Consider the following 14,319-nt stretch of genomic DNA (forward strand, 5'->3'; position numbering starts at 1 on the left):
GGAGTTCTTCCCACGCGGATGTCCTGGTCTCGGGGAACCCGCCCCCTCAGGGTTCCACACTTCACACTTTGGGAACCGGTACAATTTCAGCTCAAGAAGCGACAGAAAAAATCTTAAGAGAGGACATAGCCGATGCTAAACCTCGTCAGCGATCGACGCAGTAAGGCGTGCATGTCACCCAGCGCCCAGCAGACTGGGATCTCTGTCTGGGCTTTTTGCTGGATTTCATGCCCCATGGGGAACAGGGGGCTTGGCAGGCTTAGAAGCCATCGGGGCTCCCTTGACTTGGAATAAGAAGGGGATTCCCCGTGCCATGTGGGGAGACAGATGAGGCAAGAGCCCAGAGCCTCGGGGCATCCGTCCACAGACACAGCACCGTGGATGGATAGCCATCGGCCTCGAGGGACAGATGCCGCAGGTGTTTTCAGCATCCCGTCACAGATGGGCTCAGAGCTATCTCAGAAATCGCGTCCAGGTGACAGAGCTGGGCCAGGCCGGCTGGAAAACGCTAGGGCAGGACCCCACCTCATCACGCTGTCTGCAGAATGCAGATCTCGTATGCGATGAAAGTGTGGCTGATGTCGCTAAGCAGGAAAAGGGCACGGACCCCTCTGCCCGCCCCCGGGCACTATGTGCACGTACTTATTATCGGGGTGCTGCAAGATGTCTGCGGGACTTACTGGGCCTCTAGAAGTCTCCCCGAAATCCCTGCAGCTTCTGAACCATTGGTGGAAGCATCAGGATATGAGCAACAACCAGGGGAAGACTCTTCCTGCAGTCAGTGCTGGTTTGGGTTTGTTTTTTTCCTTAACCATTTTTAAAAATTGAAGTATATTTAATTTACAATGTTGTGTTACTTTCTAGTATACAGCAAAGTGATTCAGTTACATGTATATTCTTTTCAAAATTCTTTTCCATTATAGAAAAGAATCTATTGCTTTTTCATAAAAGATGAATACAAAGAATCTACTTCCATTTATTTTCCATCTTGTTCTAACAAGATACTGAACATAGTTCCTTGGGCTATACAGCAGGTCCTTGTTTATCTGTTCTGTGTACAGTAGTTTGTACCTGTTACTCCCGTACTCCTAATTTATCCCTCCCCCATCCCTTTCCCCTTTGGTAACCCTAAGTCTGTTTTCTACATCTGTGACTGTTTCTGTCTTGTACACGAGTTCATTTGTATCATTTTTGTAGATTCCACGTGTAAGTGACATCAAATGATATTTGTCTTTCTCTGACTTACTTAATATGACAGTGCTGGGTTTCTGTCCCCTGCCAGCCAACCTGAAAGAGGCTCAGGTGCTTCTGACGCAGCCGGACAGTCTCAGGAAGGGTCCGTTCTGAGCCCCGAGGTCTCCTCAGCCCCCAGCGGCCCCCTGGCTTCCAGAGGAAGGGGACGGTTTCCCAGCCTCTGTGCTTGTCTGACTGTTGTCTCCAGTGTTTGCCAAGTGTCCCCACTCACCCGTGCCACAGGGTCATTCCCTTTGGTCCCATTCTGGCCTCTTTCTGCCCCAGGGGTGCAGTGCTCCTGTGTGACACTGGAGATATGGGGAAAAGGACCCGCCAGAGCGTTCCGACAACAAGAGGTCCCCTTTGAAACGTCCCAGACAGCGTCTGCGTCCTTCAGTCCACATTGCGGGGTGGTGAGATTCTAAAATTTTCCCTTTGCCCTGGGTTAGAAGTTACCTGCCAGCAGGATTTCCACCTCAGGACCAGGGACGTTCAGAAGTGGGTGACTCTCGGATGTGGGGTGTCCTGTGCACTGGGGTTGTGGAGCAGCATCCCTGGTACCCACACCCCACAAAGCGACTCCACACATCACCAACTGTGCCCCTGGGGAGAGAGCCATGCAGGGTTTCAAACTACAATCGCAGATAGATCATGATAGACAGATAGATAAATCATAGACAGATAGAGATACAGAGATGACAGATCTAGCAGGTAAATGATAATAGAATTATAATAGATAATAGATAGGTAGATGATAGACCCAAAGATAGATAGATAGCAAAGACCAAAGTCTTCGCTGTCATGGGCGCGTCCTGTGCCCTGTGGGGGGCGGAGCAGCCTCCCTGCGCTCCACCCATCAGATCCCAGCAGTGACAGTAAAAGCGCCCCTGGGCATCGCCAAGTGTCTCTGGGGGAGCACAACTGCCTCTGGGGGAGCACAACTGTCTCTGGTTGCGAACCACAGCCAGAGAGAGAGGGAGAAAGAGAGATGATGGAAGATGGTAGATGACTGACATGTGGATAGATTGACAGGATAGATACACAGATAGATGATAGATAATAGATAGGTTAATTACAGTTATAATATGTAGATAAGAGAGAGAGAGAGAGAGAGAGAGAGAGAGAGAGGTTGATTGATAAATAGAAGATAGAATCTCTGATGCTAAGTCAGGGTTTCTCAACCTCAGCACTACTGACATCTGGGGCTGGGTGGCTCTGATGTGAGGCGTCCTGTGCCCTGTGGGGCGTGAAGCAGCGTCCCAGGTCTCCGCCCGCCAGGTGCCAGGAGCACTCCCTCCCCACTTGTGACAGCTTGACAAGTGTGTCTCTGTTTTGACGCCCGCTGAGAGGAGGAGGGGATTTCTTTGGCCCAGAGGGGAAGGGGGGTTAACAAGCAACAGTGCAGGTTGGGGGAGGGGGCGTGGATCACGGCACGTCCTCGCCGGGTTGGGGAGAAAGTGAGCACCTTCAAGGCCAAGTCGAAACCCAGACACTGCGCAGGCGGATTCCTTCAGCCCCATCCCTGAACGCACCATCTCATGATGCTTTCCCGCTGGTGAAGAATCCTAGGAATTCGGAATCCTACCCAAGCCCCAGGAGGACGGGAAATAACGCCAGGCTGTTGATACACTTGGGAGAAGTTAGCAGCGCCTCCCACCCACCCATCCACCCACCCAAGCTGGTCCCCCCCAGGCTGTGTTTCACTCCGAGCTCGCCCCCCGACCCATCTTTTGCTTCCCTGGGTCAGCCCTGGACCGGCAGCGGTATCAGCATCCCCTGAGAAATTCTGGGAAATGCGCGTTCTCAAGTCTCCCGAACATCAGGAAACTGAGTCTCTCATACGTACCCTGTGTTAACAAGCCCCCCCTTCCCCGCCCCATCCACCCTCAAGGTTGACAACCGCGGTTCTGATTGCCGACATTTGGGCTTTGTGGGGAGGGACCGGTGGCAGCCTGAGGGGCTAGAGAGGGTGGGAAGAAGTTGCACCCAGACAGGAGCTGGGGGGAACTGCAGAGATGTTTAAAGAGAAGGCTCAGGACGCCCGAGCAGGCTGCCTCGCCTCCCAGCACCCAGTTCCGTAGACGCGCCCCCAGCCCCTGCCCCCACACTCGCCCACCCGGTCCTTCCAGCTCTGCCTTGGAGGCCGGAAAGCAGGGCAGAGGGCCGTCAGCCACAGGCAGTCCTCCCAGATCCCTGGGCAAAGGTTAGGTCCGTTTTGAAACCCAGAGCAGGCATCCTGCCGTGGGCGCTGCCGGTGCCTCTGGGGGAGGGGGAGGGTCTCCAGGAAGCCAGGAGGGTGGGCACCTGGTGAGCCGTGGGCGCCGTCAGCGGAAGGCGGTCTCTTCTCGGGGTGCCGCACGAAGGAGGTTTGCCCGCGGCGAAGGTGACCCTGCCTTCTCCCCGGGAGCCATTCAGAGAAATTGAGCCTTTCGTTGGTACGTCGGTTGCAACATTGTTGGAAAGTTACAGGGCGCTGCGGCGGACGTAGTTCAAGCCCAGGAGCCAGAGGAAGATGCCAGCCAACTGCGTCACCTGCCACGTTTTTGTGACAAAGATCCTGTGAATTACCTTGAAAGATAAGTGAGAGAAGGAGAGAAAAGATGTCTGCAGTGTGTATACGTCCATATATGTGTGCGTCCCAGCTGCAATGATAGATGCGTTTGTGTTTCTTTTTTAATTTTTTGGCCACGCGGCATGTGGGATCTTAGTTCCCGAGCCAGGGATGGAACCCACGGCCCCTGTATTGGAAGGGCGCAGTCTTAACCACTGGACTGCCAGGGAAGTCCTTATATATCTGTATTTTATCTGTACACATTAACCTAGCAAGATATAAAGGACCACAACCGCAAGAAAACAGGAAGCAAAGCATTTACGTCACATGCTACTGGTAACCACTCAACCGCCATTCATTTTTCTGTTATTTGTTTGTAACAGAACTGGATTGGGATGCATAAATCCAGGATATATGCGTCCCAGTTTCAGCGAGGGGCTGTGTGGCCCATTGTGTGTGAGTGAGGAAGGAGGCGGGGTTAGCGGCTGGCTTCTGGAAAGAGGTCTTCACTCTCAAAAGAGGAAATGGCCTTAATTGGGCCTGCAGATATTAGTGGGTGGGGCTGTGATGGCTGGAGCTACAGAGCCATTTTCTGCCACGAGTGCAACTGGTTAATACCCGGTGAACCATGAGAGAACACCATTAGATCCTCAAATTATCCCCAATGCAGACGCCCTAAACCTCAGTAAGTCCCCTTACAAGATACTGTCTTTAGAGTGTTAGCTATTTTGAGATGGACTTTCTGCTACTTCAGCATAAAAGCATCCTAATTTATATCACATGGCAGAAATCCTCAAGCAGTTTGGTCACTGGATTCCCGACACTCTGAAAGACTAGTGCGAAACCCAAAGAACTTTTGCTTATGTAGGTTTTAAAGAAACATATTTTCTGTATTAGAAGTTAAAACTGAAAATGTTAGATATTTATCTATAAATATGTTTTTTATATTCAAATTTAAAACTGAAATTTGTACATATTTATTTATAAGTATCCATATTTTCTGTATTAGAAATTAAAACTGAAATTTTTTTTGCGGTACGCGGGCCTCTCACTGTTGTGGCCTCTCCCGTTGCGGAGCACAGGCTCCAGACGCGCAGGCCCAGCGGCCATGGCTCACGGGCCCAGCCGCTCCGCGGCATGTGGGATCTTCCCGGACCGGGGCACAAACCCATGTCCCCTGCATCGGCAGGCGGACTCTCAACCACTGCGCCACCAGGGAAGCCCGTAAAACTGAAAATTTTTGATATTTATTCATTTAATAAGTTTAAAGATAACAATAATAAACCCATTCCATTTTGTATAAATAACATATTTTTACAGAAAAATAAATTTATTTTCCCAAACAAAAACTGGGGGAGAGGGAAAGAGTAGCATTAATTTACACACTTGTACATCTCTTTCATATCTCGCTTAATAGAAGATGACTGATTTCTCATATTTACTTCTACATTTGTTCTGTTGCAATAATAGTTTAGGTTGAAATGGGTAAAGAAAAGCTGGCCTCCCCCAGATGGGTAGTTAGAAAAGAGAGGAATAGTTTAATAGGGTTTTCACACAATTGACATTCTTCTTTGATGCCACACCAAAACTTGATAATTAGTAGTTTCTTTAAGGTTCCATGATTTCAGCATGGAATCTGGATACCAATCAATGAATTCTGTACTCTATAAAGTTAGAATCCACAGCTTTATCTTGAACTTCAGACGGATCCTTTATCCACTTAGGATCTTGCAACATCATGCATGGGTCATCTGGAGGTGTTCCAAATGTTGGCACATTTTATTTCATAATATATATTTTAAAACCTCACATTTGTTCATATCTCTATTAATCTCATCACATAAAGGTCTTTAGCTAAAATAACAAGAGGAAACACCTCCTCTGTAATGTGAAGTTTGTGGCCTAAATAAGAAATTCTGAACTTCCCTGGTGGCGCAGTGGTTGAGAATCCGCCTGCCAATGCAGGGGACACGGGTTCGAGCCCTGGCCCGGGAAGATCCCCCATGCCACGGAGCAACGAAGCCCGTGCGTCACAACTACTGAGCCTGTGCTCTAGAGCCTGCGAGCCACAACCACTGAGTCTGCATGCTGCAACTACTGAAGCCCGTGAGCCTAGAGCCCCGGCTCCGCAACAGGAGAAGCCACTGCAGTGAGAAGCCCACGCACCTCAATGAAGAGCAGCCCTCGCTCGCCGCAACCAGAGAAAGCCCACATACCGCAATGAAGACCCAATGCAGCCAAAAATAAAATAAATAATTTTGTTTTAAAAAAAGAAAATTCTGCTATGGACTGAATGTGTGTGTCCCCCAAAATCTACATGTTGAAGCCCTGACCCCCAATGGGATGTGTTAGGAGATGGGCCCCTGGGCAGGTTTGAATGAAGTCATGGGGGTGGGGCCCCCATGATGGCATTAGCGTCCTTAGAAGAAGAAAAAGAGGCACCAGAGCTCTCTCTCCACCATGTGAGGACACAGTAAGAAGGCAGCCGTCTATAAATCTGGAAGAGAGCCTCACCGGGAACTAATCTGCCCACCCGGCGATCTCAGACTCCCAGCCTCCAGAACCGTGAAAAACAAACGTCTGTTGTTGAATCCCCGCAGTCTGTGGTGTTCTATTATGGGAGCCTGAGCTGAGACAGATTCATTCATTCTTCCAAGTGTTGATTGAATAAATAGTTATTGAGCACCTACTGCATGCCAGTCACTGCTCTAGTAGTTACGGACACACCCATGCTTTTATAGATGTACCTCCTGGGGGCAGGGGGGAGGGGAAAAACCGGGCAATAAACAATAAAAAGTTATAGTGCATAAGATGTGGGCAGTGGATACAAGATTAGAGAACAGAAGTTTGGGCAGAGGAGGTGGGTGAGGGAATGCGCAGGGTCGGGGAAAGGGCTGGGACTGCAACGGCCCCATCTCGCTAACTAACGCCCCTTTGGTCTACGGCCGAAGGTGAGCGTCTCAGCTTTTGCCCCCAGTCCTCCACCCCAGGGGCAAAATGTTCCATGTTCGTCAGGTCCAAGTGCTGTTTTTATTTTCAGTTGAGGGGAGTTTGGAACGTCGTCTGTGCTTCCACAGACCATTTATCCATCCCCAGCTATTCATAGAGGAGCAGTTATGTTGGACGCATGCCAGTGTGAGAAGGGGTGGCCACGATGCGGGGGGAGATAGCGGCAAGGCACAGATGTGCACTTCATTCATATTTGGAACTGCGGGGGACATGCCTCCATTAGGAAGATGGGACTCGGGCAGAGGCCAACCCACATCACCGAAGCCCTTTAGTGTCAGGAACCAGAACAGTACGTGGTGGGAAACCAGACGAGCTAATTCTAATCCCTTATGGGTCTGACCTGCAAATAAGGGTTCACAGGATGGGGCTGGCCCATGAACGCCTTGACCCTCTTTCTTTCTTTCCCAGGAAATCTCACGAGCCTTTCACCAACAGGCTCAGACAGAAGCTGTGTTAGAAGACGTTGGATTTCTAAAGAAAGCAGAATAGGCAGGAATAGCCCCACCAAGACTAACATTTACGTTAAAAACACCACAGCAGATGGTGACCTTTTCCATGGGACATCCACTGGGAGTCTCTGATTCCCTAGTGTGCGTGGGCTATAGCAATGTGCCAGGTATTATGATTACCCATTTTTTTTTAACCGTGATTTTTAAAAGTGTTAAGCTAATGTTAAAGCCATGTCACAAATGTACAATGGCTCGACAAGTAATGGAGCACTCTGGGGGAGACTTCTTTCGTCAATCTCCTGAATTCTATAGTCACTACTTTGACCCTGGAGGGTGCACGGTGGGGACTACAATACACTATACCTGCCCCGTCAACCTTGGAACTCGTTATACCTTTACTAACAATTTACTGTCAACGACACCCATGTGTATGTGTAAAATATTTAATGTATCTTAAAAGTCTGGTTTTTTTTCATGTCTTCCTACTAAAATAGAACATATGTATATGTCATTGACGTTACTATTACTCAAACTGGTACTTGGTGTTTCTAATCAGAACATCAGTTATTTTGTTCACTTTCTAGATTGCTACTCCTTGATAGATTTAACATTGGCTTGATGACCTAATAAATCGTTCTCTGTCTGCCAAATTGAAAATGTTTATTTCTTTCAATTGATATATTTTTTAAAATGGTATATAATTAAGGTTTTTGTGTCATTTCTTCTTTGTTTAATAGTCTTTTTCATACTTCTTTCCATGATGGTTTATCACAGGATTTTGAATATAGTTCCCTGTGCTCTGCAGTAGGACCTTGCTGTTTATCCATTCTCTATATATAACAGTTTGCTTCTGCTCATCCCAAACTCCCAATCCTTCCCTCCCCCCTCCCCCCTCCCCCTTGGCAACCACAAGTCTGTTCTCTATGTCTGTGAGTCTCTTTCTGTTTCATAGTTAAGTTCATTTGTGTCATAGAAAATGTTTATTTGTAAAAATAAACAAAATGGAACTCGGTTTAACTGAATTAATTAATATAAAATGACTATGGGCTTTCGCAGTGTCAGAAGACTCTAATTTTATAAGATTCTTGGGGATATATGAATTGGAAGACCACCACTGTTTTGGGAAATTTTCATTAGTAAATTGAGTGAAAACTAATATCCAATACTTCCTCTTTTGTTTACTGAATTTTGAAATTGTTGTGCAGGTTGTTTTAAAAGATTTTTAAGACTATAGACCTAAGAATAATATATTGGAAAAAAATGAAATTTCTGCAGCTCTAAGGCTTAACTCCCTTTAAGTAAAACATATTTCTATTTTTACAGAATACATACACACATCTTCTCCCTTTACAGAAAAGTCATTAGAATCACAAGACAACACATGGAATTCTGCATCTCATTAATTCTTTTCTCCTGGGGTCCAAGGTCCCGTCTGCATGGAAAAGTTATCACATGGAATAAAATCCATGCACCATACAGTATCCCTTCTGCACAGAACAAAGCCCTGAACACTTTCAGGGGGCCGCCCGGGCAAAATGTGAAATGTAATTCTCTCATGGGCCGGAAGACAGCAGCCTCTGATGGGCTCAAAAAGCAATTATCACCTAGACCCAAATCCTCGCAAGACTGCAGAATCTCTCACTTTACCCGTCTGCAGGGTAACTACCCACCCTGTGTTTTGAACCAAGAGACCAAGAGATGGGAAAGGGGCCATTTCTGCATGAGCTCTGAGTAGATGCACTGTCGGTGTGTCAGGTCACCTACACAACAGGCAGAGAACAGATCTCCGGACAACAACCGGACCTGGATTCATGGATGGTCCCTCCACAGAATTCCTAACCACAGGAGTTTGGAGGACCCCAAGAAGCAACAAACACCATTTCCTGGGAATAAAACAGGCAAAGTGCTGAAAAAGTCATTTGCAGAGATAATAATACTTTTAAAGTACTGAGACAGGCTGGGACCCGGGACCCTTTGCTGCAGGGCTTGTGCCCGGACAGAGATCTCTTAGACAGCAACACACAGAGAAAATGTACGGGACTAAAAATAACCGCGTGCATGCGCAGTTGGGACAAATGATGAACAATAAGATACAAAGAGACCAAAAAGCCCACCTGCCACTTCTGAAGAGCCCGGAGCGAAAGCAGAGTCCTGCGCATGCCCCCTGCACACACCACCACCTAAGGGGTGGGCAGCCCACCTAAGCCTCCCCTCCAGCCCGACCCCTGGACCCACCCGTACCCTCAGCCCACTTAAGGAACAAGCTTGCCCCCGCCAGGGAGCGAGCAAACAAGGGAACTTGTTATTTGTTCTCACTCCCCCCCGACCCCGCGCCCCCGCCCCGCGCTGCAGCAGGGGCCCCAATAAAGCCTGGCGTGAATTTCTTGTCTGGCCTCTGATCAATTTCTATTGCTTAAGGAGGCCAAGAACCCTAACTGGTAACAGTACCACCTGCTTTGGGGGCCAAGGTGAAAGCTGCCAGGGTTAGAGATGTGATGGACGCCAAGGGTGTGTCCCCAAAATGTGAAGATTCAAGAAATACATCCTTAACATAGAAGGCGGCTCTCCAAAGAAAAGTTTGCCCCATCAGAATGGTGGGTTTCAGGAACCACAAGGGCTTTCAGTCTGCCTGGTTTCAGCCTCATCGTCATCGTAAGAAACAGGATCAGAAGACAGCTTTGTGGTCTTTCTACCAAAGAGGCAGCTTTCCAGAACTAATGTCCCCTCGTGAGTTTACGAGTGAAAAGAGGAATCATTTTCTCAGAAACGGTGGCTGAACCGTCGGTTTTTTAAGGCTGGTGACTAGCTTCTGATGACTTGCTTTACTATGGTTCTCACTATCTGAGTGGGCTTAATTGGGAAAAAAAAAAAAAAAAATTCAAGCCCCCTGTGAACATGGATTAACGTGTCCTGAAAAGGTTGATGGGTTCAGAGCAGGAATTCGAGGAGAGAATTACATGGTTGGTTGCTGTTATTAGAATTTGCGTTCTGAAAAGCTATTGAAAACCAGCAGAACTCATCTGCACCTGCCCCAGGCTCACGGTTTTACAGATGGGGATCCGAAATCTGTCACCTGCGTCACGAGACATTTCAACGTGACACTTGTCAATGAATGAAAAGGAAGATCGGTGGGATTTAAGAATGACTGTCTCAGGTTAACACAGCCAGAAAAGTAACAGAGGGTTTGGATGAATGTGTCCACCTTTGGGGGAGGGTAAATCTGCTTTCGTAAGAAACCAGAGGGTGCAAAGAAAGAGTGAATTCAATAAACAAACAAAATGTTAGAAAACATTTGCTGAAGGTAGAAATGATTCTACTACAGATGATGCCTCCTTGCATTTGAAATGCGTGAGACGTTGGAGACCTTCTCGAACGCGAACCACAAGGAGTTTCGAAGAAACTGATGGATGAGCTCAGATAAAGGAGTCGTCCAAATGTCTGCAAGAAAAAGCCACCAAATCTACACTAAATTATCCGAAAGAAGATAAAAGAACAGATGCACACGCAGATCCTATGAAACGGTCTCAGAAATGAACAAGCTTCGCCGCCGTCGGGAGTAAACATCATTTGAAAGTCAGATTCTATGACGTTGGTAGAAACATATGGTCACTGAGTGAGCTGCACTCCCCCAGATACATATATGTGTGTAGAAAATGAACTATCACAGAATATCAAATTTATAGTGAATGCGCCATGGAAAGAAAGAAGAAAATCTTGCCAAGGCCACTGAAATGATCATCTGTGCGTGCGGAGTGCTGGATGCCTACGGAATCCAAGCAAAAAACGCTTCCGGAAGAAAATGTCAGAAAGAGCTTTTTTTTCCCCCAGCTTCATTGAGATAATAATTGACACGTAGCATTGCGGAAGTTTAAGGTGTACATTGTGATATATACAATATATATACAATAAAGTGTACATTGTGTATACACTGCAATAGGATTTCCACCCCAGCCTTAGCTAACACCTCCATCCTGTCACATAATTACCATTTCTTTTAGTGGTTAGAATACTTAAAGTCTACTCTCTTAAAAACTTTCACGTATAGAATACAGTATTGTTAGCTAGAGTCACCATGCTGGACATTCGATCCCCAGAACTTAAAGTCTTAAAGAGAGGCGTCCCGAGACAGCATTATTCACATACTTTAATTTAAACGACATTGAACACTAACCATATCTTCCTCTTGTCATCGGGGTGACGTTTATTCCGCTGTTCTCCAACTGTATGTTTCTTTATGTGTTCATAATCCATCTTCTTCCACAGGGTACTGAGGACACCATTTCTTCCTTTGGAAGGTGACAGATGCCCCTCTGGTTCTCAAACAACTGCTGGGTCCATCGGAGCTGGTGGCGGGGCAGGGCGGGGGGGGGGGGGGCGACCATCTCAGCCATAAGCCTCCAAGGCCATGCGCCCAAAGGATGCACAACGGAGTAGAAAGGGCTTTCCTGGATACATGCAAAGCTACGTAGCTTCATGACTTTTTGACCCTTTCACCGCTGTCTCATGGTTATACGTGCAAAATATAGAAAAGAGAACACAACCAACAAGGCCGATTTTTTTTTTTCTCTTACATGTATTTTAAATGATGAAAAGTTGCCCATGACAGTTACAGAAAAGGGATGGAGTTACCTTTCAAAATGCTTGACTTCCATTTATGTACATCTGTGTGTAAATCTGTGTGTGTACATACACACACTTTTGAACAAGAGTTAAATTATGTTTAGCGGGCATGTTTAGCGGGCATCCTCACTTATGGGGAAGCTTAACAAGATTTGGGAAGAGTCCTAGGACATTCATAGTAAAATAGGAAATACAGTCTTCAAATGGCTCAAATCTTTGTAAATCCAGGACGGGAAGGCATGCAATTCTGAGCCGTCTCATCAGGATCTTTAGTTTTAAGTTCTTTTCCATTTTGGGGAAGCTCTTTCAAACGCCTTCTGCTTCCAACTTCTCTTTGCAGACCCAGCTCTCAATCCTTAAGGGTGAGCTCAAGGCATAAATATTTGGAATGTTAACGTGTCCTCTTTATGAGAGCCAGACTCTAGCGGGCTGGCTTCCTCTTTGGTTCTAATATTTAAACTCTAAAATTCTATCAGCATTCATCTCAGTTGAATCAAACTCTACTAATCTGCCCAAACCATCCTTTTCCCTCTCCCCTAAAGCATTACTAAAATAGAACCAAACAGCTAGTACGCGTTTTAGATATTTGAGGATAGAAGATCATCTAGTCCAGTAAAAAGAAAAGTATAAACCAAGGAAGGCACTGCCGTCGCGTTAAGAACTGGTACCCACGGAGGATCAAAGACCAAAAATAATACGAAAAGCCACAACATCTGCAAATCTCTATTTCTACCCCACGTTCTCCAAAAAAATGTAGAAACTGGACTATTTCACAGGAAAAAAGCACCCCATGATCACTTCCCCGAGACGGTTTCCACATCAGCGATTTTGCACTTAAATTTCCCAAATCCAGCCTCATCCTCTGCAGGTGACAATACTCTTGGGAGCTGAAATAACGTTCAAATTCTGCCGTTAGTGTCGGGAATCACTCATTCCCGATTCACGGGCGGTGGTGAACAGGTCTGGATTCCTGACATAACTAAGGAACTTACAGCATCAGTCAATCTTCTCACCCCAGCTTGCTGGAAACCCAAACAGCAGTCTGTCTGCATCTTTTAGAAGCCGATGGCATTCCCGCCCAAGACCCCGGTGCTATCCTGCTGCCCCTGTGCTTTGTGACCATGTCGCTGGCCTGAGGTCACACCAGGAGGTAGTTTCGGAGTTCATTCCAGAGCTGGACTCTCTGTCCGGATTCACGATGGAACCAACAGATCAAGCAGTCATTTTACAACCCAAGGTCCAGCTGTCTACCTTATGATGATCGATGTGTCTGAGGAATTAGGCATTCTTGGTTAGGTAGCACGTCTATTGCAAACAGGAGGGAAAACGCTTCAGGGCAGCTGCTTAAGCTGAGAAGGAAAGGAACGTGGCACGGGAGTGATGAGGGTGGTTCTTGTCTGGGTGGAGCCTTTATCTCAAAGCAAAGGGTGGATTTTGAAGGCCTCAGATGTTTTCTGGTTCTGTAAGGAAAGATTGGATGCAAGATGTCATCGCCAGGAAAAAAAGAAAAAAACCTCTACAGATTGCTCTCAAAGCCCTGTTATCTTTTCTGCTGCTTTCTATCTGTTCAGGGTTTAGAACATGTTAAGTGAATCGAGTAATTCTATCTTTTGGGTGACCACTCCTAGTTGTAGAAACCCCTTTGGGGGATGCGGCCGAATTAGTCTTCATAACCTCTAAACGGGGAGTGACTATTACGTCCATCTGACGAAATAAAGGCAAAGTGTGAGGCTCACACGGTCCCCTTGAGCGCATGGACCTCTGTCGCCATGTGAGAGGGCCCCATCCCCATCACTGTCCCTGCAACACGCACAAGCTCCAGGACTGGGCTGCACACAGACGCACAGGTCGTGCGTTGCTCCTAACCCCTGCAGAGCTGGCCAATGTACGTGCCCGCCATCCTTCGGGAGAGAGTGGGCATTCCCTGGCCACATGGTGGGCATCAACACCGGACCACAGAGGGAAGGTCAAGCTGCCATATTTCTTAGACGGTTTACGGGTTTTGCACCCAGCAAGGATCGGTCCTGCACACTGTGGGAGGGGTGCCCGAATGATGTCACAGCATGTCTTGACTCTCTGAGCTCGCTAACTTTCACAGAACCGCAGCCAAGTTCGGTCCCTTCGTGGACCTGGTGAAGTTATCATTAAACGATAATTGAGGAAGCAGACAGAATTTTTTTTTTTGGAGTGTACTTGCTTTATAATATGTTGTATTAGTCTCTGCTGTACAGCAAAGTAAATCAGCTGGACGTGTATTTTATCCAGTCCCGAAAAAGGCAGGAGAGAGCTTCAAGACAGGACACTGCTTTAACCAAAAGGGGCTTTCGCCTCAGATAGACGGGAAGGGTATGAACCAAAAAGAACAAAAGCTGCCCCTGCTGCAGAAATTCAAATAGGGGGAGGCGAGTGGCCGCGAAGTTGTAGCAGGTGCCAAAAAACCCAGGATATGTCGTAATA

General features: G+C 47.1%; 1 protein-coding gene across 6 annotated transcripts in view; it reads right to left on the bottom strand.

The window, feature by feature from the left end:
- The window catches only part of LOC117310560 (glycogenin-2-like), a 35,225-nt gene extending 33,358 nt beyond the window's left edge, over nucleotides 1-1,867 (bottom strand). For all 6 annotated transcript variants that reach the window (XR_004524711.1, XM_033850246.1, XM_033850244.1 and 3 more), the window contains exon 1: nucleotides 1,690-1,867. Coding sequence is in view for 5 of the 6 variants with exons in the window: in XM_033850246.1 (XP_033706137.1) it covers nucleotides 1,690-1,852 (163 nt within the window). In the remaining variant the exon portion in view is untranslated. The remainder of the gene's footprint in view (nucleotides 1-1,689) is intronic.
- Nucleotides 1,868-14,319: the final 12,452 nt, after the last annotated feature.

This window comes from Tursiops truncatus, chromosome Y, assembly GCF_011762595.2.
Source record: "Tursiops truncatus isolate mTurTru1 chromosome Y, mTurTru1.mat.Y, whole genome shotgun sequence".
Taxonomy (NCBI): Eukaryota; Metazoa; Chordata; class Mammalia; order Artiodactyla; family Delphinidae; genus Tursiops; species Tursiops truncatus.